The sequence below is a fragment of the Agelaius tricolor genome, unplaced genomic scaffold (assembly GCF_023055355.1).
Source record: "Agelaius tricolor isolate 1412-34295 unplaced genomic scaffold, bAgeTri1.0.p SCAF_16, whole genome shotgun sequence".
NCBI lineage: Eukaryota > Metazoa > Chordata > Aves > Passeriformes > Icteridae > Agelaius > Agelaius tricolor.
The window spans coordinates 13,697,442-13,723,245 of record NW_027269276.1 but is presented as its reverse complement, the minus strand read 5'-3'; the positions used below and the strand labels follow the sequence as shown (position 1 = coordinate 13,723,245).

At 40.7% G+C, this 25,804-nt stretch overlaps 1 protein-coding gene across 4 annotated transcripts in view; it reads right to left on the bottom strand.

Annotated features, from left to right (window-relative positions):
• Window positions 1-4,198: 4,198 nt before the first annotated feature.
• Window positions 4,199-25,804, bottom strand: part of MYZAP (myocardial zonula adherens protein) — a 53,082-nt gene continuing 31,476 nt past the window's right edge. For 3 of the 4 annotated variants that reach the window (XM_071441623.1, XM_071441625.1, XM_071441624.1), the window contains exons 11-13: window positions 18,052-18,135; window positions 17,537-17,637; window positions 13,307-15,938 (exon numbers count right to left, since the gene is read on the bottom strand). In XM_071441623.1, coding sequence (XP_071297724.1) covers window positions 15,836-15,938; window positions 17,537-17,637; window positions 18,052-18,135 — 288 coding nt within the window. In that variant the 3' untranslated portion in view covers window positions 13,307-15,835. Of the gene's footprint in view, window positions 7,436-8,206; window positions 8,430-9,075; window positions 9,751-13,306; window positions 15,939-17,536; window positions 17,638-18,051; window positions 18,136-25,804 lie in introns of those variants that run through there. The other variant, XM_071441626.1, reaches the window with a different exon arrangement.

Below are 25,804 nucleotides of genomic sequence, written 5' to 3'. Positions count from 1 at the left end.
GGAATTTCAGAAAAGTCCCTTCCACCCCAGGAAAAGTTCAGTTGCATTCTACTTTAATGGCTTCTGGCAAGCTTGCATTATTGTTTTTGTACAAACAGAAGTAAGTTTGGTACAAATAAAAAATGGAACTTTATGTGAATGAAGCAACCATCAAATTCCTTAATCTTCAAAAGAAACTGTATCCCTGAATAATTAACTATGATATATTTATAAAACTAGAATAATTGAAAACAGAATTCTAAGTTGATTCATGTGGACTGCGCTGAAATATTTATTATTGCAAGTCCAGAAGATCTGTCTGGGTTTTGTCACTGGAAATGTCTAAACTCAGTGTCCAGATGTTTATTTAAGTTGCTCCCACATAGTTCTAATGTCAATTACCAGGGGTTATCAGAGAGCATCACTGTGTATCTTCCTTGACTAATATTCTCATTTCTTCTGCATCTTTGATGTTTTCTTTCATTAAAATTCCTGGCTCACAGCCACAAAAATCTGCCGTGCAGGCAAAAAAAACTGGTCTGCAGACATGACACATGATGATGCCCAATGTCTGTGCACGGATAATATTTATCATCAGCTATCATTTAAGCACTCCTATAATCAGTACAATGCCAACTTAAAGCAGTTCAGAGGAAGACACATGAAACCAAGGCTTAGGAACTTCTAATCAATATGAAATAACCTGGGTCAGTAAAGAAATTATTTCACATAAGAAAGGCTTTATGAATCTGTGTGGCTTGGGTTTGGGTTTTTTTCTCCCCCCATAAGGAAGAAGCAGGGAGAAAGCCAATGACAAAATAATTTCACACATAATTACAAATGGAATTGATGGAAACTGTAACTCTGGAAACCAGAATTACATCAAGACTTTTATAGTAACCAGGAGACAACACAGACCACTCGTAACAGTGACTTAAACAGAAAGAGCTTATCACACAGCCCCTGAAGGTTTCATACATTCAAATACAAATAATGGCCAGAGAGCACAGCTTATGCTTTTTATATATATATAATCTGTTACCCAAAATCAGGGAGTTCATTTCATTGTAGGCAAATTCTAGAAGATTCATTTTTAAAGATTTGTAAGAAAACAGAATAAAATCAATGTTAATTTAATATAAGTGGCATTAGAGCTATAAGATGGCTGAAGGAAAGACTACCAATGCTATTTCCTGTTTTGAAGTTAGTACCCAGGTACTTACTAATACCAGGTTCCTCTCTTGGTGAGGAATTTTAGTTCTCATTGATCTATAAGAGACAGGCACCTGGCAACTTCAATGGAAAACTGCTTAAATGACTTGGGAATCTCATTGACTGTGTAATTTACTCTCTCAGTGTCAGTTTGGGAAGGTGCATCCACCTACCCAAAGCCCTAACAGCTGAGCATTACAGCCTTGCAGTCTCTCCCTCACCAAGATCTCCTACAGATGGTGTCATTGCACCTCCAGACTCAGTTGTGATTCTGCAGGACAAGGTTTGTCACAGTATTTGGGCCCAGGGCAGCACAGGCTGGGCAAATGACAGCTTCAATTCAGAAATGGGTGCAGAAAATCTTGAGCTGTTAAGCCAGAGCTGCAGTACTCCCACCATTGTCTGACTACTCTGAGTAAATATAATGTGTGTGTTACTGTCATCAAGTAACAATTGAGAAAACTTTTTTTTTAGGAAAAAAAAAAAAGAAAAAATGTACAGAATTTTTACAACTGAAATTTCTATTTAGAAGTGTGTAAAGAGTATCTCCTATCAAGTACTCAGCTACAGAGATTCAGCAAACCTTGGACTGCAACCACTTGCCACATTATATCACTGTCTTGATCTAATAAGCAAGTACATTAATACCAGCTGTGTGGAGAGAGGGAGAAAATAGAAATACGTTCATTAAGCATTATGGCTCCACTTATATCCTTCAAGATTTCAGTGGAGATCTGCCAATTCATGCATGACACAATTATAGTCTCCAATATAGACCTGAAAGAAAAGCAATGAGGGTGTCAGTACAAATTCCTACAAATTTTCCTGTCAAGAAACCACTCTTAAACTGCTGCAGGACACATTCACTCATATTTAGGTGATTAGAAGTGAAATGCTTAGTTCAATGATTCTAGCAAGTTGAAAATCAATTTGCTTCCCACACACATTTCACTGGGTTCATCTGTGTCTCCTCACATCCAGTAACTAGTTCACAACTCTTATTCACAAATTGCCTTGCACACAGAGATTAAACAATACACAGAGCCAATATCCCGGTTCAACAGAACACTTGCACATAAATGTTCCTAGAGGAATCCAGCTTTGACTTCAATTCAGTATTACAGTGAAGTTTTCATGCTTCACCAAATCAAAGGGCAATTCAGTGAAAGCTTAATAACCAAGTGATCAGGACAGTTGCTTTAAACAAGAGATTACTAAATGCCTCTAAAGCTTTGCATACATAATAATAGAATAATAATTACAGTATGGATTTACAAATGAGTCAAATGCAGTTGTGCATCCATATTCCATGAAAAGCCAGTGTGATTGGAAAATGTTTGGGCTGTAGTCAGCTAATATTTGCCCACCACAGTGGCAGCAGTGACATAGCACTGCAGAGAATGAGAACAAAATACATTCATTAGCTGACTGGAAAACAAACAATACCACAACAAAACAAATGTATTCACACAGCTGTCTTTTCTACTTCCCTTTCCCTCCCAGAACGTGGGAGTTCACAACCTAAACCTAAACATTAGGAGACCAGGAAATCTCAATGGTGATCTCCACACATACCACCTAAAAGCAGTGAATTTGCAAAAAAAACCTGTAAACCAGAAACTAAGGGAAACTAAGGGTCAGTTAGCACCTCCCTGGAACAAGGCCACAACACGCAACACCTACACCCTGAAAAATTTGTCCTTACAAAATACTTTGGAGAAATTATGCTTCTTTCTTATCCTGCTCTGAAAAAAGAAGCAGGGCTGGGAAAGCTGAGAAAAGCTGTCTTTTCCTACAACAGGACACAGCTTTGTTCCAACACAGTACTCCCTCTGCTTGTCCTCTTAAAGCCATTCATTTTCCTTTGTAATAAAAGGCCAGTTGCTATTCCCCTGGCCCAAGTACACTCCTTGCAGGCACTACCTTGCTAAAGGCAGAGGAGGAGCCAGACGCCCCCCAAACCGTGCCAGAACTGGGTCCTACTACAGATCATTTCCACTGGCAAAACCCTGCAGGCACACGACTGAGGCTGCAGGCTCCTGGAGCCGAGCTGGCTCTGCAGAGGAGCAGAGCAGCAGCCACAGGCACAGCTGGAGCTGCTCAGGGAGGCCGCTGAAGGCTGCCAGCTTGTGGTGTGCCTGAGATCCACAATGAAACCCCACACTGCTGCCCGGGGCTGCTCGGGGACCAGCTCTTGCTGTGGCTTTCCCGCTCAGTCAGTACTGTCTGGGTATTGTTCTGCCTGACTCCTGATACTGTGTCCCTGTGGCAGGTTCAGAAATTCCACAGTTTCCAAGTTCGCAATTTACCAGCCCCGTTTCCTCCACACAGGAGCTCAGAGCTCACAGTCACTGACGTTTTTAATCACATGGCCCTTAGTAGTCCAGAAGCCAGAACACTCTCAACAGAACTCTAAAAAACAGAAAAGCAACTGTGTCTTTGCTACCCTTAGTTATTCTCAAGCCTGCCAAAAATAATTGAAGTCCAGCAGTATTTAGACTTTTCTTCAAATGCTATTTTCTAAATAACTAGCCTAAATTTTTAGGTGGCTAAATCCTCTAGAAGATATTATCACCATAGCAGGCAAACCAGACTACATGTTCTTTCCCTCAGGAAAGGTTAAAGCTGCTGCAGCACAGAAAATCTGTTAGAGGGCTTTTCTTCTGAGCAGTTTGGGTATCAGGTGCCCCAGCAATGCAGAAACCAAGGGCCTACAGCTGGTGCAGCACACATCCTGCCTCACCTGCTACAGCTCTCTGACCCACAGGCCACATTTAAACTGCGTCTCTGTGCCATCTCTCAGACCTGCAAGATTGGCCAGCTTTAGGTCTCTCAGGTCTTTCCTCATCCATTTGCACCCCTAGTTTTCTTTTCCTATATAGCAATAGTTTCCTAGCTCCATCTCCGTGTTTTCCTTGTAAAGCACTGAAGCAAAAGAGTTCCCATTCTCTTCTAAATTTTACGTGGTCAAAACAAAACATTATTCACATGAACAACTTCAAAAATATATCATTATCCATTCTTTATTTTTACTGTGTTAACAACCCATTCCAATATAGCAGTCCATTCTCAAAACAGAGAACAAGCTCCTTAGCTCTCAGATACATTTGGACATGATCTCGAACTGGGAAACAATGAAATACACAACAGCAATACCGTACTCAATCAGAACTTTTTTTCAATGTGACTAAACCATTTAATGATTCATCCTTTCATTATCCAGCAAATCCTTTCATGATCCTCTTGTGCTCTAACCTTTCACAGATTTCAGGACTGCATATCCTCAACATAGGACTCTTTAAACCTTTGCTTTCTATCATTCACAGAATCTTAATTCAAAGTGCACACCTCTGCTCAGAAGCAATAGCCCCCAGGAAAGCTTCTAGGTTTTGCAAACTTTAAAATAATAAATCAAAATTAATACCTTTAGCTTGGTTTGGCATTCACACAAGACTCTCCTCCACAAGAACTCCCCAAAACTGCACTGACCAACTGCTGATTGTTTAATGAGCACATAATGAACTTCACCTGTTACCACAGTGATTGCCACCCCACCCTACCTCCCCTTAAAGGGGAAGTTTGCCCATTCAGGGATCATTTTGGCAAAAACCCAACATGTTAAATGCTATCAAAATAAAGGTCAAGAAAACTGCCTTTAATTTACCAAGTTTAGAGAGCAAAAGTATGTGTTAATAGCAGAAAAAAAAAAAGAGTTGGTTTAGTTAGCAGAAGTGTGTGCTCAGCAGAAGCCTAGGAAGAGGTAAATTTGAGTAATCTGGAAAACAAGTCCCTAACTGCATAGCTTTGTGTGAATTCCTTCAGCACAGAAAAGCCAGCAGAGAGAAAACACACACACAGCAGCTCACAGAGGTGTGAGAGCACAGCCAGTACAGGGTAAGGGCAGGGATGCCAACCAGGGGAAGAGATGCAAACAGCATGGAAGTGGTGATTTATGTTTCATGAAACAGCACAGGGAAAGCCAATCCAATTCTGAGGCTGCTTGTCCTTGAGCAGTACAAACTGCAGTAATGGGAGAGCTGATGATAAGATGCAGCTGGGCAAGCAGGTGGCAGCATGGAAAGCATTGATCTGAGAGATGAACTGCACCCACTCCTCTGGCCTGTGAGTCAGAGCCACGTGCTGAACAGGAATAGGCACAACTGAGATCCACTGGGTCATCAATAGGGATGCTGAGGGATCAATGTGAATGGCTGAAAACAAACCAAAGAATTGTGCTGACAAAGGCCAGTGATGGTGAGAAGCTGGGAGGATGATGAAGGAGCATAGACAAGAGAGGAGGGGAAAAAACTCCAAATATGAAAAAAAGGTAGAAAGGTGAGAAGGCCTGGAAATGACAAACACCTGCAGAGACTGAAATCAAATCAGGAAATAAGGAAAGCCTCAGGAGAGCAGTTATGGCAAAACTACAAAGATATTGAGGTCTCTGTGAGGTATTCAAGGGACTGAGGCACATAGGAGGTGCACAGCTGGTATTTAGATGGAGTTCCAGAAAGCAAGGTAAGGTAGCAGTGGCAGGAGTCACACACACACACACACACAGCAGCATGTCATTGGAAAGGGAATGGGTGGGAGGCAGAACATTGGGTTTAGTGACAGTAAGTAAGCCTAATGAGAAAAAGGGAAGAGCAGCTGATGAGAAGCCAATGAACAATGAGAACCAGAAGGCTGCAAGAGTTGAAAGGGTTCAGCAAAGAGCAAGAGATGATCTAGTCAAAAAATATCACAAGGAGCAGCAGTTCCACTGCTGTGTCCAACTGCAGTGCCAGGGTATGGACTGTGCCACAGGGACTGCCCAGGAGGGCTTGTGGAGCACTTGGGAGAGAGTTCCTGCCTGCTAGGGAAGTGCTGCCTGCACTAAGAAGTGGCTGAGACCTTCCTCCCACATTTTCATTCCATGCAGCTTTTTCAATGACTTGCAGCTGGAGCAGCCTTGGTTTCCAAAGACATCATTCCTGCAGGAACATCCAGGGACAGCCCTGCACACACAGAGCTGTGGCAACATCTTGGAAAACAGGTTGCCAGGCACTACAAGGAATCTCTGAGGTTTGCTTTAAGGAACTGAGCTCAAACTAGGCTCAGAAAATCCTAGTCCACAGTGAAAATACCATTGTGAAATAAATACTTGTCAGGTGTGTTCCTTATCTTTCAAAATTCATATTATTATTCATGGTCATGTAAGGAAGTTTGGTTTTTTTGTCTTCAAATAACAGCCAAAACTTAAAAATACACACAACACTTCCTCCAAGAAAACCAGAGGGTGGATCTCTTCATTTACAGTATTGGGCTATGAAAAATAGTACATCCAAAGTATGAAAGCAGTGTACAAAAATACAGAAAAACATAAAAATCTTTAATAAAATAGTAAAGTCTTCAGATGAACTTGATCTCTTAATGTGCTTTGCCATAATAACCAAAAACCAAACAGCAGAGTCCCTTAAAGCCCAAACAGAATTTGAGTTACAAAATAACTTTGAATTCTTAGCTATTTACAAGGTAAGGGCAGCAAGTGTTATTTTAAGGTGCAGGCAGAGAACTAAGTTCTCATGTGGTAAGAAGTTACCTTACAGCCTAAAGATCAGGTATTTATTGTAACTCTCTGGGCAGGTATTTTCACCATACCATGAAAGGTAATATTAAATAGGTAAAAGAAGTAGCTCACATTTATACAAGACAAGAGCTTTACACAAGACATGTGAGCAGTTCACAGGCACCTCAGCTTTCTTTATGGACATGTTTTGTGCCAAAGCCCTTTGCAATCAGATTTCTACACAGAAGAAACTTTCTCTTATAGCTGACCCGTCCTAGCCTGCAAAACTGTATTAGAGAGCTTACTTTGCTAAAGCTGAGAACTATGGGGCATTCTACAAGAATTAGCTGCCCCAAGTGCTCAAAGAACAGTCCCCAAAGAAGACTGATAAATAATTGTGACATGTATATTTATTATGAACCCTTACTGGAGCTGTCATGTGAAGATTTTAAGAAAAAGCTGACAAGATGAAGCATTCTCAATATTCAGGTTTGGGTTTTAAGAAGTACTGCATAAAGATCAGTTACACAGCTCATCCACAGACACCCTTCCATGCATTCAGTCTTCTGCTGAAAAATAATCTTCATCTCTCACTTCTCTGTACTGCATTGAGGCCTCCCCCTCTGGTTCAAACCTGAGCATTTTTATATTCAGTCTCTCTGCAAGCTTCTGTGCTGCAAGCTTGGCTTGCATTTCCTATGTCAGGAAAAAAAAAAAAGACAAGGTTAGAAAAAGTGTTCATTTGTCATTCTCATGAATAAACTAATATACTAAAATATAAACTTGAAATAATAATGATAATAATAATAACAATATCAGTAATTCCAAAGTGGACTTAATTAAAAGTTTTAGCAACTAGCAAAGAAATTTCAGTTTTCTTTTCACACTTATACATAACTATGCTATTAATATTTGACTCTTTTTAATAAGAGTTGAAATTCTCCATGTGGCAGCCCCCACCTGTGATACAGTAGTGTCAGTTTTAACAGAACACTTCTACAATAGTGTCTAATTTAAACATTAGCCTGACTCTACCTGGAAAGTCAAAATCCATTATAACAGAATTTAGAACCTCAGAACCTGGATTCTTCAGACACAGAATAAATAAAGGCAAATGTAGATACTTGAATATTTTAAGAATAACAAATAGTGCTAGGCCTTCATTTATGCAAGGGACAAAAGCTCTGTCATCACTAATAGGGAAAGTGTACATTTAAATTTCTAGTCAGAGGTGAAGTGAGTGCAATAAGGTCAGCATATTAACACACAAAGATTTTGTTTAATGTAGAACCAACACTTTCAGAGAGCAATAATACATTCTTTAATTATATCATTAAAAGAATCAAATACAAGACAAAGTACCTCTCCTCAAAGTCTTCCCATCTGAATTCACCTTTAAGAAAAGCTTCCTTTATCTTTTCTGTTTTGGGAGTGATATCATTTTCAGACCAGATTGTAAATGCATACCTCATAAGCTTCTTTTTGCTGTATCTGAATTGCTATGGATTCCTCTATGGACAACAGCTTGGCAGGGGAGTGGTGCAGTGGTGGCAGTCGAGCTGCTGTGATGTCATCCAAATGTTTCTTATCTCTGAGCCTCCTCTCTTCTGGAGGAACTGGAGAGCCCAATCCCCCGGGTGATCGACTGGAAGAGGAACCATGAGATGATCCACTCTGCTCTCCTGATAGTCTGGAAGACATAAAACACCTGTGCTGTGATCCAAAGTTGCATCACAAGGTTGAACAACTCCAGTTTCAAAACTTACTTTAAACACCTAAGAGTTGAAAATAAATCTGAAGTGCTATGGAAACATAGACAAATAAAAAGTAAACAGCACTCAGAGAAAACAGAGCTATTTCTCCACAGAGAGACAGTATCAAAAGTTACTCCTGGCAATGAACCAAACTGGTTTGCTGATTTATTAGCAAACTGAAGTAGCAATGCTGTGGGAGTCACACAAGGTACAAACTGTTACTGCTATCAGAACAGACAATGTAAATTGTAATTTTCCTAAAAGTGCAGAAAAAGCAAAACACTTCCAGCTATTAAAGTTCTACATGTTCTAGAACTGATCCAAAAGTTTTACCAATTGTTTAGTAGTTTTGCACCTTAAGCTATGAAATTCTATGACAGTTCATGACAGTTGTTTCAGATGGGTGGAATGAAACCACTGCTCAGCACTGAGATTCTGTGGCATTTAAAGCTACAGAGCCAACACATGAACCTTGTGTGTCACGAGACTTTAAATCTCTTTAATCATCACCAGAAAACAAAGCCATCATGCTTGTTCTCCACCATTTCCCATTTTATGCACCTAGAAAAGATCTGTACTCACGCATTTGTTTTAAATTTGGGTTTTTTTATGATTGGATTCTTGGCTCTGGCCTCTAGAACTTCAATATAATGTGGTGTCTTGGGATGCTGGCTTCCAAATACATTGCCCCTGTGTTTTGCCACATCCTGCTCTTTTTCCAATATTTTTTCACTGTTTTCCCCATCTGCAATTGTAACTTTTTGAAAGGCATCAACCAAGGCTTCTTTACTATTGTCCAAAGCAGCTGTACTTTCTGTCCCATCCTCAGTGTTGCTCTGGGACACTTGCTGATCATTGTTCATGTGATTACTGGTGGCTGACTTCGAGACATCTTCACAAAAACTATTCTGATCCTTTGTAACAGTCTTTACTTTATTATTTTTCCTCTGAGTCCTTTGATTTGTCACGTCTTCTTCTGCCTCCTCCTCCCTTTCAGCAGAAGTGTCAGAAATGTCCTTAATGTTAGAGTTTTCATTAATGACTGAGGGATCTGCACTGTTCACTGTGTCCTCAATTAGGACAACTTCTTGTTTGCTTGCGTTAATCTCCTCCTGTTTTGCCTGAAACTCCAACCTGACAGCAGATAACAGCTCAGCTGTCCTGGCTACTTCTTCCTCTTGGGAAATGGCAAGCCTCAGCTTTTCAGCAAAATCAGAGATCTTCTTACCCTTATCTGGAAGCCTAGCAATGAACTTCCTAAAACAAAGAAACAAAAAACCAAAAATTATTATAAACAATCCTATTTCAACCAGAAATACATAAGTTTTATTAGAATGGCTAAATGGGGCAGGTTTCCTATTTACATACTAAACTTCTGAAACACAGCAAGATGCAAAGCATTTGCAGCATAGCACTACCTACATGTTGTCAGTGAAACACACGAGCCATTAAATGGTTTGGGTGGAAGGGATCTTAGAAATGATCTCGTTCCACCCCGTGCCACAGGCAGGGACACGATCCACCAGGCCAGGCTGCTCAGAGCCCCACACAACCTCGAGCACTTGCAGGGACGGGGCAGCCACAGCTTCTGTTCCAGTGCCTCTCCACCCTCACAGGGCATAATTCCTTCCTTCTGTATCTAATCTAAACCTACTCTCTTTCATTTGAACCCCTTCCTTCCCTCGTCCGTCACGACATACTCCCGCAAATGGTTTTGCCCTATCGTTCGTGTACGCTCCCCTCAGGTTCTGCAAGGCCGCACTTAGGTTACCCCAAAGCCTTCCCTTTTCCAGGCTGAACAATCCCAACCCTCCCAGCCTCCCTTCACAGGACAGGTGTCCATCCCTGTGCCCGCGGGCGGCAGAGCCACACGGCCATGTACAGCCTGAGCGCTGCCCGCAGCCCCAGCCGCTGGAGCCCGGGGCTACCCGCGCCCTCCCCAGCCCCGCAGGCGCCGAACGGGAGCGGGCGGTTCGTCCTCTGCGGCCTGCTAGGGGACGGGCAAAGTCGGCGGGAAGCCCGGCCCGCTCCTCGGCGCCCGCGCTCCGGCTGCCCTCACCGGTCGGCCAGCAGCCGCTCCTGCCGCCTCAGCATCTCGCGGAGCTCGGGCAGCGCCCGCCCGCGCAGCCCCGGAGCCGCCGCCATGGGCACCCGGCACAGCCCCGCGGGCCGCCATCTTGCCGGAAGTGACGGCGCGGCGGCGGGGCCCGACCTGCTCGGAAGGCGAAGGACGGCGCGGCCCTGGGACAGCGCTGAGGGAGCGCTGGGGGCTGCGGCACCGCGGGCCGCTCTGCCCCGCGCTGGGGACCCGCCTTCATCCTACGAGAATTGCATCAGCAGCTGGGAAAGCTGCGGTGTGTGCCCTGCACAGCACGCGTGCCACGTGCGGAGCAGCGCTGAAAGCCTGTGGGTTTGAGTTTGAGAGCAATTTGACACCTTTTAGCAATTTTTTTAGGTCAGCGCTGCAGCAGACTCTGACTTTTCCTCCTCCACAGTCCACACAATAGCACACAATCTGGTATTCTATCCAAGTTTCTCGACATCTTTTATCTGTTACGCACTACCTGGATCATCCGTGGAAAATCCCCTGGGGGTTTTGCTTAAGATTCAGGGAAATCCCCGAGTTTTTCTCAGCGGGAGATCCCCCGCAGTTACTGGACACAAGTTCATTGAATTGCTGCCTCTGTTACACAAGTTTAAGTCACGTACCTCTGTCACATTTGGGCATCTTGCAGGAAGGAGCACTTGATCCTGAAGGCAGGAGAGAGTGGGGAACACGGCACGGAAACTGCTCCTGCCAGCAGGGAAATGAGGATCTAGAAGGAATAAACGCATTAGAGCACTGCTCTCACAAAATGTTCAGCTGCTTTGTGACATGTACAGAAAAGCAATTTACAGAGGGTTCAATTTATATGCTAAACTGTATAAACACAGAAAAAAGTAGAGCAAAAAATGAAGATAATAAAGTGTTAATAACATGGCTTCTGGGAATCTCACCTGATCATTCTGTACTTCACTGGTAATACTGTTCACTGAGTCTGTATTTGTCCAAGTTCACTGGGAAGGAATGTTGTTCATCTTTACAGTTTGGGAGTGTTAAATTTTGGAATAACATTGTCTGTTTACAGGTAACCCACAGTTCCAGAATGATGAGCAAGTAGCTGAAATTTGGAACGTGCCGGAACAAATATATTCTTGGTTGTGAACAAGAGGGCAGTATTGAGACACCATGCTACTGAGCCAGCATCAACTTCAGTACAAACTTAAAGAAGGAAATATAGATTTAGCAATTTAGTATTATTATTCAACTTTATAAAATGTTACTTCTTTTCATTAGGAAAAGGAGCAAAAGAATCTTTAGATTATAGGGTTTTTTTTCTGGGCGGGAGGGCAGGAACTACCATTACCATTTCTCTGCTCAGGAGTTTTGAGAGGAAACAAGGTAAACATTCAATGTAAATCACCCCCAAAATAACAAGAAAAATGGTATGAGTATTTGGAATTTAACTGAATAATTTTTATTGCATTTAGGGAAAAAAATAATTTCTTATCAGCATGATGCACCTTTATAATAATTCATTTTATTTAAAAAAACAACTCCTCCCTTAAACTTATTTCTCAAAAAAAAGTCCCAAACATTTCAAAAACAAATCTATATGTATTTATACCTATCAATGTACTGGGAAGCAACCATGAGATCATTGCATTGCCTACATACCACTTGCCTTTACAGAATATTGTAACCTCACAGATGTCCATTTCTATGTATTTTCTCTTTAAATCACCAAGTCCCTTTTTATTTGTAAAATATTCACATACCTTGAGTTGTAAATGGCTCCTGCGTCTTTCTTTTCTTGTGCTCCTTCCATCTTGTGCTTGAGGCAGGGCTGGAAGGGCCTTAACTCAGGTCTCTCTGCACTTTTCTTCTTTTAAACATGCAAATAGCCCCAGGGGCTGAATAAGAGTGGAGTAAAATGTAAATGGAATGAAACTCTCAGCATGCCCTTCTCCATTCTGTGGAGCAGGGATTTCCTGTGCAGAATTACACACTTCATGCACAGAGAACTTACTTCTCATCCCTCCATATGCAGAAATGTTCAGATGTCAAATATTTAAAGCTCTTTGAAAAGCATCTGTATCCAGCTCCCAGAATTCCATGCTGGAGGTTCAGCACCAAGCACTGCCCATCTCAACAAGATTTTATCAGGGCTTGCTGGCAATCTGAGCTGAATACATGTAAATAGGAAAGCATTATTTGAGTTAAAAACCTGACATTCTTCCTGTGAGCATTACAAACCTGTGACACTGTGATTATCTTGTTTGCACAACCTCTTCTTTAGCTGACATGTAGATTATTTTTATAGTCTTAAAAATAAATCTCTATTATCAGTAAGTGGATATAACCTGTAAATAAAGATGTGCCACAACCATCCCAGTCTCATCCTGCTGAAGCCTGGAGAGCATCATCCCAAATGGATTCAGATGTTATCTGGATGATCTGAAGCTGTTGAGTTTTTTCCAAGAGCTGTGCTGCCCAGTTTTGTTTATCCTGTGCAAGTCAATAGTTTTTTATTTCATGAAAGAGTTCATCTACTTTTGTGACTTGGCTTTGAGAGTCTTTAGGCAGGGAGTGCCTTCCTGTTCTCAGGAGCCCGTGTGCCAAAGGAAACACGACGGGAACATCGAGGCTCCGCAGGAGCCGCTCTCCATTCCCACATGTTTGGAACAAACAAGGTTGTGAACAGCAAGAGTCTGCAACCTTTTAAGGTAGGTTTATTTCCAAAAGACTGTTCACACAACAGAACAACAAGTCTAAATACAGTGTTTATTGCAATTTATCCTTTTCATGTCCTACATACCGGATGTATTAAAAGCATACAATGTAATACATTATTTGTACAGCATATATGAAAAGTGTATCCCAAAATACTTTCCAGAGTATCTGGAATAAATCACAAAAGAATACTTATCATGGTACAAATGTAGTCATACAATTGACTTACATTTAGTGTACTTTCTGGGACCTTCCTATATGGCTTTTATTGCTTTTTACAGAAATTTTACTAGTTTCTAATGTGATAGTACTAATTAACTCAGTCTCAAATTGAGAAAATTTATCCAGAAGTGTTACAATCTTTTCAGTCAGGTTTGTTATTATCTATGCTAGTTTATATTACTGCTCATTTGACTGGAAAGCTCTACATTTTCATGTAGCACAATGATATAAATACACTTCCTCTTCTGTTCTTCAGTTACCAAATCTACACCAGTAATCCAATCAAGTGATAGTCATCCAGCTCACTGCATGTCAAAATGCTCTTAAAATACAGCTTTGACTTTAGTCCTTATTTGGTTTAGAAAAAAATACTGTATTTCATCAAACAGTCAAGACAAAATTTACACAGAACACCTTTACAGTAAAAACTTAAGGCCTTGCTGCATTCCTCGTAAAGTCTTGAGCAGATTATCATAATGTTGCAAGTCTCAGAGTTAAAAATAGCTTGCAGCATTTTCAGGAGATCCTCAGGAGTATATTAAAAGTAGAATGACCTTCCTTTGAGTCTGTGTCAAAACATCATTTTGATACTTACCCTGCCCTCTACTACCATTCACTGAGCACCTCACAGTCATCAGGCTCTGTTTCCTGACTTCTGGCCAAAATCAGAGGGGTAAAGGATTTTCACTTTTTTAAACTTGTCAGTTAATGTCTTTTGCAGCAACATGCATTTCCTTTTATCTAAAACTACCACCTTCATCCATTCATCTTAAGTTTGAAAGTAATTTTCACAAAACATGGTCCAGAATTCAAGTCCTGAATTACAGAGGGACTGTTTGGGCACAGAAATGCTAACAAACATTCTGTAAGACCTAGTTGCATCCCTAATGGACATTAAGATACCTGTTGGGATTAGTTTTTAGTGTCCTTTTCTTCAAAAACAGATACTGTCCAAATATTTGCTGTTATCAGCCACTAGATGGAGATAAGATTTCATGGGTACAAAGCTTATCCCTGAAATCAGAGTTATTATTCATCTTCTTGTGTGTTCAACATTATTATTTTAAATACAGCTTTAGTAAGTGTACTTGATTTGAATAGACAGGACTGAATTGCATTAGGCTGGAGATAAAAGCAATCCCTTTGTGAAGCTCTGTGGCAAGGTGAGCACCTCCTGGGATTGACACTGCATGAAATATTGATCATACAGAACCTAAGTTGTTTGTTTTCTGTTGCAGGTGCTGTAATTAGAAAAAAAAAAAAAAGTCCTTCATTCATGTTAACAGAATTTAAATAATATATTCCTACTTCATTTTAAACTCACTAAGAGAGGAAGATCAAAACAAGATGTAAATAATACCCTATAAATATATTTAAATTAGTTCAGTACTAGATACAGTCACTCCTGTTGCTACTTTGAAGCCAAAGATAAGATTTTAAGTGGTCTGGACAAAAAAAAAAAAAAAAACAAACTTAGTACTCAAAACCCCAAATCCTGATTCAGGATTGCTATTGCTGTTGGAATTGCAAGGACTGCTGCAGGTTGCAGTAGGCAAACTTTTGTTTAATTAAAACTCCTATTTTTCCTATAGAAAAGTAAATAAATAAAGTGTCAGGGATTTTCCTACATAATTGCTACTGAATGTGTCACCCATGGTCACTCTGTCCTGTGACTGAAGAAGTGCAAACCAGTGCCTCAGTCCAACAAAGCAAATTCCATTATAATCTGCTCTATCCCTTACTGTTTTGAGCTGCAAACACAATATTCATCTGCCACGTGTTGAGGGAATTGTTTTAAACAGCCCAGTTCATCTCTCCCTCCCAGACAAAGAGTGCTGGGTACAAAAGAGCTGCTCCCAGTTGAAGAGAGCCCTCAGCTGCCCCAGGTCTCTGGGACAGGTGTGAGCCACCCTCAGTTTGGGCAGCTCCGGAGCTTCCACACAAATTCCCTCTGCCAGCACAGCTTCAGGTACTGCTCCAGTAGTACTGACAACAGAATACATTAGAGCCTAATTAAACAGAATTACAACACAATTGACAAAAAAAAAAAACCAACTGTACAGCTATACAAGTCCTTACAGGCATTTGAAATGACACATTGCACTAGACAGCTTCTAAAGAAGCAATATTGCCTGACTGCTGCTTCTCTCAGCCTGCTGCTTCCCTATTCCCTCACAGTTAACATCAGTAGTGACTTCAGGTAAAAAGTTACCAAAGAGCTGCTTTCAGGACAAATTTAGCAAGACTCCATGCTGCTGCTCTCCTCTAAACTGATAAAAACTTATCTAACCAAGCTGCAAGGCGCAAAGATCTGCTCATATTTGGAAAGCTGGCTGAGCTGGGCTCTCAGGATGTGCTGCTCCTTGTGCTGAATTCCAGCACTCTCTTGAACGGGGTGTACGTCCTCACCGGCCTCGGGCTTTCAGGAGCTCTGGTCTCAGAGTTTGTGCTGTTCAGGAGACAAGAGAAAGCTTACAGTGTAAAGGTCAGAGTACCACACAGCTGTAATGCCATGGCAGTGAACTTGCACCCTTGTGTTGATATTGACAGGCTAAAATTAAACATATCAGTGCATTTGGTATGTTCCGTACTTCTTTATTCTATAATATTCTATAAAATTGTATATAATATTCCATTAAATTTCTTTTGTATAATTTCTTTTCTATAATATCCTTGCCACAAAGAGTATTTGATAAGATCCGTGGCAGATACTGACATGTTTACAGGCCAGCATTTGCTGGTGCTCACAGTGGAATGCCCAGCAATAAAGTTATTAGGACTAAGAGTCCTGCAACAAAGAAAGATAGCAGTATTGCATTTAAGAACACAATTAATCATTAAGAGTAATTCCATGAAATCTAAACTGCACAGAGGTGCATTTCTTCAAAGAGATAAATCTCAAAAAGAGGAAAAATATCAGATAAGTAGGGGCTGTGCTTACATACGGAGGGGCCCGAGAGAGGGCAAAGATAGGTTTCTATTGACAATCTGAGTGAAAAAACAGTGTGTTTAAGGTTCCAAAACACATGCCATTAAAATATGCTCTAGGCTGAACTCCAAAATGAGTGTATTTTTAAATTATGAAGTGAATTTTAGTTTGCTTTCTGATTTCATATGCTAATTTACATTCCTCAAAGTAAACAATTCAATTTGCAGAGCGGTTACAATGAACAAGTTTACTTATTGGTAATAAAAGTAATGTGAAGTGGTCCTCTTTATTTTACTGGTTTGTTTCCTGTTTTGCCCTTCTGTGTGGGGCCTTGTGGGGAATACTGAAGTGCAAGTGCAGAGCCCTGCTCCCAGAGCTCAGTGCCCTGCTGTAGGCTCAGGGCAGAGAAAGCAGGGGAGAAGGGGAGGCACTTACACCCAAGCTTTGCAAAGCCAGGCTCAGAGCCTCAGTCACTACACCCGGGATTCCCAAAGCCAGGCTGCAGAGCCACTGGCACCACACCTGAGCTTCCCAAAGCCAGGCTCAGAGCCCTGGCACCACACCTGAGCTTCCCAAAGCCAGGCTCAGAGCCCTGGCAGCACGGAGCAGCCGCAGCGTTCCAGTGCAGCCGTGGTGGCGATGTCACGGCGCTGTTTACCTGGCAATCCTGCAGCCCGGGCCAGGAATGTCCAGAATGCCGCAGCCCTTCCCTGTGGGTGTTCCCTGCTCTCCAGTGCTCCCGGTCACACCTCCGGGCACAGAGGGAAGCGTGCCCGAAGCCAGGGCTGGGCAGCTTGGGCAGAGCTGTCCCTGTCCGCAGCGCTGCCAGCGGCCACTCTGCACCAGAACCTGCCACACCTCACTGTCCCCTCTCTGAGTTCTTGACTGAAATTGCATTATTGGCAATAACTCCTCCCCACGAGTTTGCAGTATGTTTGCATCTTTAAGAAAAAAATAAATCCGAAACCATAAATCACTTATGTAAACTGCACCTAGGAGTGAAGCACTCTTTTAAACTCCACACTCAAAGAGTTCATTAGCAAAATGGTTCACTAATACAACACTGATAAGGAACATTATGAGGAATTTTCCTAAAAACAAGCAGAAAAAGTAAATACCTGTATGGAAGATCACATTCTACACCAGTATCTCTGGTCTCTATATTGGTCTTTTGTTGGTTTTCCATTAGGTAGTCCAGTTTATCTTGCAATTCTTTATTCTGGGAAACAGTAATTTTCATCACAAGTTTATTTTATTTATGGTAATTAAACAAGGAAATAAAATTGCACATTGCCCTCTCCCTAAAAGAAACAGTGTAAAAGTATGTATTGATAAAATAAAGGGATCCTTAATTCTGGAAAGAATATAAATTAAACCAACAGTTTTATTCAGAAGCTTCTGGCCTAAGTCATTATAAAACCTTTAGCAAATTGTAAGTTAAGAAACTTAGAGTGAATATTGAGACTTTATTACACACACTCCTGACTGTATGACTGGTCATATGTTTAATTTCCATTTGAAGAACAGCAAATACATACAGTACATCCAGATAGCACTGGATGACATTGGTTCAAATTTAATTTGGTTTCATAAAATAATCACAATAATGTAAACTTAAAATGTAATGCCTTACCTCACATTCTAAGAAAGAGATTTTGTCTAAAAGCTGTATTATAAATAATTCCTTTTCTTTTACTTTCTTCCTTAGCATTTCAATCTATGAAGAAAAACAAAGATATTTAGTCTGATGGGGATGGGAGAAAATTATCTAGGTATCAGAGGAAGAAAACGTATTTAATATTATTGTTCAGAAACAATTGAATATCTGTAAGTATTCACAAACTGCTTTAATCCCTGGATTAGCTACCAAATTCAGTGGGCTTTTACTAAAGTGAATTCATTTTAGAGAAGAGCTAAACTGAAATCAAGGAACACTCAGAACACATTCATTTTTTTCTGGCAGTCATTGCAAGAATGACCATTTCTGAATACTTTGGTCAAATTTTCCATGCATTCTCACCAGTCACTTTTTAACTCTGTATATTAAAATCAAAGCTATGAACAAACACTAACATCCCCATCACCAGGGTAAAATTTTTCAGCGTATCTGGAAACCAATGATTAATATAAATATTCCCATCCTGCTAAAGGAGAAGGATAAAACACTCAAGGCACAATAATGAAAACAATACTCTCCCAAAAATTTACTGCTAGAAATTATAAAATATTTAAACAAAAACATACAGAACTGTGAAAAAAAAAAAAAGAAGCAAAACAAATACACATATTGAACTGAAAAATGAAAAGCTGTAACACCAAGTGAACTTTAATTTAGTCTCCATGACTTTCAGGTATCACATGTCACTGACACAATGATCAGTTGTTACTTGGAAAAGCTAAAACATAAACACCATACAGTGTTTTCAGCTGAACAGTTACAGAATACAGGAGTGCTGTCATCATCCATCTTTCTCAAAATCAGGTCTTTCCTTTTTTTCCTCTTTTAAAGTCCATAGAAAAACTACCCATGTCATCTTGTAGCATTTTCAGAAAATCTTAGAACATACCTCGATCTTCATATTTTATCACAACTTTGTTTCATAGTAAGACTGAATTAAGTCAGTTATGTCTTCCCTGGTTCAGTAGCTTCAGTCCTGCCAATAAACTCCACTTTAGAAAAGATAAACTGTTCTCTTAGGACTTTCAAGTGGTTCTTCTCTATTAATATTCTCCTACTATGCATATAAGGAAATATTACTAACACCAATAATCAGTGCCACACAAAGAAGCCCAAAGCCAAGCACAGCTGTGTGATCACACTGGCACACAGCCATTCTTGCTTGTTATTGAAAATAATCAACTCCATCAGCTGCCTAGGCTGGTTTTTACATCAAACACAAAATATTTCTGTTTCCAAATAAGTGATTAAACTATCTGTCATCCAAAAGCAAGACAACTCTTGTGTTTCACAGGCATTTACCTTAACTTATATTCATTCTATGATAGAAAGACCTAAGATGTGAAATAAACTGACAGTAACCATTATGTTCACCAGTATCATGTACAAATAGATTTTGTGTAAGTTAAAATTCAAGTTCTGCTTATTTTTCACATTGGCTAGAGAAAGACAGCTCCCTAAGGATATTTTTGAATTATTTTATTAGAATAGTCTGAGGGCAAAGATGAGGTTAGAACCTTAAAATCTAACAGAGAATACAAAAAGGAAGACTTTGACAAACAGCTTCCTCCCCTTCCCAAACACAGAACTGAACTCCAAAGAGACATTTTGTATTTTGGTGAGGATGCTCCAGGGAGCAGCAGACTGAAGCATAGACAACAGTACCTCCAGGCTCTCTGGAACATGTTTACATGGTACCAGTCAGAACCCATTAAAACCATGCCTTTGCCCCAGAATTACACCAGATTTTTTAAATCCACCTTCTTTTCTGCAGAGAATATGCAGAATATCATCACATGCTCTGTGTCTCAGTTGAGCAGCCAGACAGAACGGTGTGGTTAGACCATGCAGGTTACAGAACGATCAGGCTGTGAATTGTGTAACCTATATAAAACCTTTTGGTGGGTCTTTAAACATTAGGAACTCAGACACAGCCACACATCCCAAATAGATTTCAGGAGAAATAAATGCAGCAGTGAGGCTGCATTTGAGGTGCTAAAATGAGAGGCTGTTTCAGCTCCAATGTCCTGCAGTCCTGCTCCCTGGACACAGCAGAGCCCTGTGAGGCCACTGCAGAAGGAAAGCAGGCTCAGAATGGAGCAAGAATTCTGCACCACCAAACACTTGGCCAAACAGCTGCCTCAGCAGCTACTGCAGGCCAAGGGCTAAACAAGTGTCCTGACACAGATGACACATCCCAGCACAGTAATTTACTATAAAAATAAGTTTATTTACTGAATAAGGACTTGAGTACACATCATCTTATGCCATTAACATCAGGAACGAAAAAGCTGATTTGATTAATCCTTGAGAGAGTATCTCACAGGGAACCAGGAAAAACAGGAATAACTCTAAGAGATTATATTAATATATTAATATATTATTATATTAAATTTTAAAACCCCACAAATCCACATATTGATAATTTCTTTGTTTCTAGCAGCTGCCTAAAGCAAGAGAACATCTAGCAGGTGTCAGAGCAATAGATTTTGACTTTGGGTTGAATACAAGATAAGGAGGAGAAGAGGAGAAGCAAGATGGGTCAAACACAGCACTCAACTCCAGGCCTCAGTGGTGGCCAGAACAGTCTGGTCAGAATGGTCAGAAACAAATCAGTGCAAGCCAAAGACTCCCAAATTCCATGGACTGACTCTTCTAAGTAATTTCTGGACTGACTTCAGGATAAAATTATCATCAAGATGTTCCTATGTTTTCTTTGGTCAATGCTCACAGTCTATAATCCACCTCAACCTTGCAGTGTCTGCAGGCTTCAAGAGTTTCTGCTCACTGAACTCAGCAACTTTATCCCAAGCCTGGCTTTTGCACAACTACCCTCTCAGATTTCTTCATCATTTTCTACAAGCACTATTCAGGTACATTCTTCAGGCTCTCTCTGCCAACCTTCTCCAGAAATGTCCAGACAGACTTTCCCTAGCCTTTAGTTCTTGACCTGACATTGTTAAGACTCCACATTTCTACCTGTATTTCTATAACCTTCCTGTCTACATTAAGCACTAAAACAAAACTAGCAACATACTTAGAAATATCAGTTACATTAATGAGCTGCTCATTCCTTTCAAAACAGTTCTGCTAACAGTACTAATGTGACTTTATCAACTCTGAACCACACAGTCACCCTTCTTCCTACCACTGCATTCTCTCTTACCTCCCCCAACCCATTGTATCCATTGCTCCTGCTTTCCCTTCTCCAGCTGGGAGACATCTGACTATTCCAAAGCTGGGAAGAGAAAGGCTACAAGGCCCAAGCTCCAGTTTGTAATTTATCTGGTGTGCCAGCAACTGAGGGGCATGCTGTGCTCTCAGCCCTTCAGCCACCCCTGGCACTTCCCTGCCGGGCAGAGAAGGGGCACCGAATCTCTCCCCATCCTGGCACAATCCATGAAGCTCCCTGCCAGTGGTGCTGGGTGTGCAGCTTGCATTTCATATACCCACTGCAATTTCCAATTATCTGAATCAGCATGCAAGGTCAACATGGAATGTGAATCATCCTGAATTCATCCACTGACTCAGGATTAATATGGTCACGGACTTCTTTTTTAGATCTCCCATCCTTGTTTCTGCCCTGCTGCTGTCACCACCTCTATGCTTTTGTCTCCTTCAAGAAACTGGAAGTCATTTCTCAAACTGCCTCAATCTTCAGATTGTCATTTTATCTTGCTGCATCTCCCAGAAAATTCAATTCTTCTTGTCCATCCCATCGATGAAGATCTCTTTCTTTGTCATCTCTGCTCCTTATAGATTCTCCAAATACCAAACAATTGTCAGGGTACTTGAATGGGCTTTGTAAATACTAAACTTTGCTTCCCTAAGATGGAAAGTGAGATGAAAGAGTCAACAGCATTAAACTGATCTCATGGACAGAATACCTAAGAAGAACAGTCAAGAGAAGAGTTGGAGAACTGCAAGATCTAAAAGGAAGAGTCTGTAAAGAAATGCTGGATATGTGACTAATGGTATTAGAATGAAAAGTCAACAGAATTACAAAGCTATTAAAGCAGAAGGAAAAAGCATCTTGAGAGAAAAGTAAAATTGTTTTTAAATGTAGAGCCTTTATAAAGAAGGCCTGAAATAGGAAACTATTTCATTCTAAGTAACTCAGATACAGATTTGAAGGCATTAAACTATATAGTGATCTGCTCGATTGGAACAGATCCAGCTATTAGGTAAACTCAGTCACCATTTACCACTTAACAGTATTATCCATTAGTTTAAAATATTTACCAGCATATAGTTTTAATATATATAAGTATCATTTTATTCAAGTATACCTATATTTTCCTTATTCATTCACCATTAATGTACTGAGCATCGGTAACACCAATACAGAGACATGAACAAATTAGTCAGAAATATGACTGCACAGGACAAACAGATGCTACACAGCATGCACAAAACAAGACAGACAAGACATTGCAACATACATCAGCCTGAGCTCGCAGAGGTAAGTGCTGTACAAGGAGAACAGGATTTTCCTCAGTCCTGTATTTCACTGGACCTTAACTGGTATTTATGAGAGGCTAGACAAGAGTTGAAACTTTTTCAGGGAGCATAATGCAGTGAATAGGAATGAGCACCTTTGCCTTTTAATCCTCCTTAAATCACGTGAACAACTTATCCACTTAAACTTACACTTTTTGTATTTTAAACCTCACATTGCATTTACAAAAGAAGTAACTGACTGATTTAGGTTAATGCACCAACGTAGAGACCTTCCTAAATGAATGAGCTCCATGAACACATTATCCAGTGGTTGATGTCCATGTATTGCTAAAGCAGGGGCTGACATGTCCTAATGAGTTACAGACATTGGCTCATTCTCTGCACATCAACCCACCTCGTTAAGCATTACCTTAGTGATGGGCAAGTTTCTAATTTGTGACTTGGCCAGGCAATTCCCAGCTGAAAGTGCTGATGTTGTGCATATATAAACCCTCTCACCAAACACCAGCAGTGATTCTACTTCTGCCAACAGATAAGCATTGTACTGCTTGCTCAAGTCCACTGAGGAATGCCAAACACTTGTACTGGGGAGGGGGGGAGGAGGGTGTGGAAAGTTATTCATGTTCTGTCCTTTGTCTTCTTCCTCCAAAATCCCAAGGTGTGTTTCTCTTTCTACATTTCCTGTTCTGCATTTTTGTTGTTTCATTTTTATGGCAGGTACTATGGAATGCAGATCTTGGTTAATAAAAGTTTGGCATCTGTTGTTGGTAATTCCATCTTCTCCTCCTTCTCCGTGGCTTCTCTTACACGACCTTGAAACTGTTCTTCCATATTAAAAGAGGGAAATTTCACTATATATCTGAAGTTGAAGTGTCTTGATACAGATGTTTTCAGATGTTTAAGTCTTTTTTGGAAAAATTTCTTCTTTTTATGCCCCATTTGTGCAATACAAAGTCTCTTCTGTATTTGGGATATCATTTGCTCATTAGCACTGTGTCCTTTCATGCAAGTATCCTCCCCGACAGAACAGGAGACAGCTTCTCCCTGGTGTCTGGTCACCATTTATTATCCAAGGAATCTGAGACTAAAGCTGGAGAACAGCTCATGGGCCATGACCTAGAGACAGTTCAATTCAGTCGTTAGGGGAATTTCATGTGAAATCTAAGTTCTGTAGATAATTTCTTGGCATGAGATCAAATATCCTTTTTTCTTCAGATCCCTTCAGAACAGCTTCCTATATCTGCATCAACCCCCTTGCCTAGCTTATAAAATGTAAATGCTAATTTCCTTCCCTCCTCTGCTTCTCAACAATGAAACAACATTACATATAAAATAAGCTTACTGGGCAATGAAATTGCAATCCATTTCAAAGTGAATTGCATAATTCTCAAAACTAAACCTCTCTCAAATCTCTCCAGGTTTGAAATTGAGATCAAGCCACAAAATAATTATATTGCTAATTTAAAATCTATGTTTTGTATTTGATTTATCTTACTTGAAAGTCTCATTTCCTACAGTGGCACAGACAGGATGAACTGGCTGACCCATCAGATAGATACTTCGAAGAGAAGCTTTTACCCCTCTCACAGAACAAGAGCAATTTCAGCCCTGAAGGGAACAGTGTGGTAGCAGCTTCCCCTGCCCTCCCGTGGTGCCTCTGTGCCTGCATCTGCCTGCCCAGTCCCATCTCTGCAGGGAAACTCCTCAGTGGAAAGGCCTGAAGTCTCTGTGCCTCTGCCTTCCACCTGTGAGTCTCCCTGCAAATTCTTCCTCTCATCAAACAGTCTTTTACCAGGATTGCCTTTGCTCTACCTAGCCATACTTTAAGACATCTACAAAGGCCAGGGCTGAAAAAACTGAGCCTTGGGTGACCACTCGGGCCATCTGTGTCTCCTCACTTGGTTTTTGAAAGCCTGTGATGTAAAAATAGTATGAGAAAAGGGCTGGGTTTCTAAACACCTGCAAAATGCAAGTCCTGCACTTTTAACTGCCAGCACTGCATTTAAAGCATACTACACTAAGCTGTGAACAAATAGATTTGTTTAACAAACAAGTTCAACACAGGGATAAATCTGTCAGCCATAAATCATCTGCAATCTCTCTCTAATGAGAACATGAGGCTTTAAGACCATGCAGGATAACTTTCTGCTCAGCTGGTGCACTAATGAGCAGCAATTTTTGCCCTCACAGAAAAGAATCCCTGTGAGGATGAAAAATGTGTGTGCGTGAGAGCTAACACACAGAGGTGTTGAAGGTCACCAACTCCAGAAAATTTCCATCTTATTTCTCCCATTTATTTTTCTTCTGAAAGTAATTTTCTAGGCTTCTATTTAATTTATGACTGATTTGACTAGATCAAGTTGAAAAAGGTTTCTATTAATGCCTGAAATGGAAGGATTTCTTTTCAGAGGAAAAAAAATAGAAGCAAATATGTTTTTGCTAAGGAATGTGAGCACACTGAATTGTGAGTGTCCTCTTCTGCCTGGGCTCAATTCCCTAGATCACGTAATCATTGAATTCAATACCAATATGATGAGATCTGTAAAGAGGAAGGTGTTAATACTCTACCTCCATGGCCTCCTACATCTGATGCTTCTCTGCAGTATCCCCTTTCATGCCTAAGTCAGGACTGACCACCAGCTCCTAACACATTTTTAAATGCCATCAAAATAGCACCAGCGGTGTTAAGAGTTGCCTGCTGCATCACAAAACTCCATTCTAAAGCTTCTCTTTCACTTCCTCCTGGCTGCTTGCTGTTCTTTTACAGAATGCCCTGCATCTGTGATTTGCAAACGATCCGTCATCTTTCCCAGAAACGGCTTAAGAGCAATCTACTCCGTGATTTTTTTCAGCAGGAGATTCAGCTCAGTACTTGTCCAATTTTGACAGTTCTCCGTATGAGTTTGAAGCAGTATATCTTGTTTGTTCAGCATCCCTTTGAAGTGATGTTCATTTCTCCAATTTCTCTGAATTGGAGATGGTAACAGCATACATGTATGATTTACACTGGAAGAGTAAAGCCCTTATTTATACTTCAAACCTGTGTCCAATATATGAAGATTAATTGTAAACAAAGCTCATCCTGTAGTCAAGCAAGTTTAGGCTTTCTCACCTAGCAGCTCAAACAGTAGCCCTGTTTCAGCTTCAATTTCTGCTGATAATTTTAACTACTTCCTTTCCTTCCACTTCTCTCCTGAGTTTCCCAGGTCAGCCTGTTCTCACTCCATTGACTGCCACAGAGAAGCTA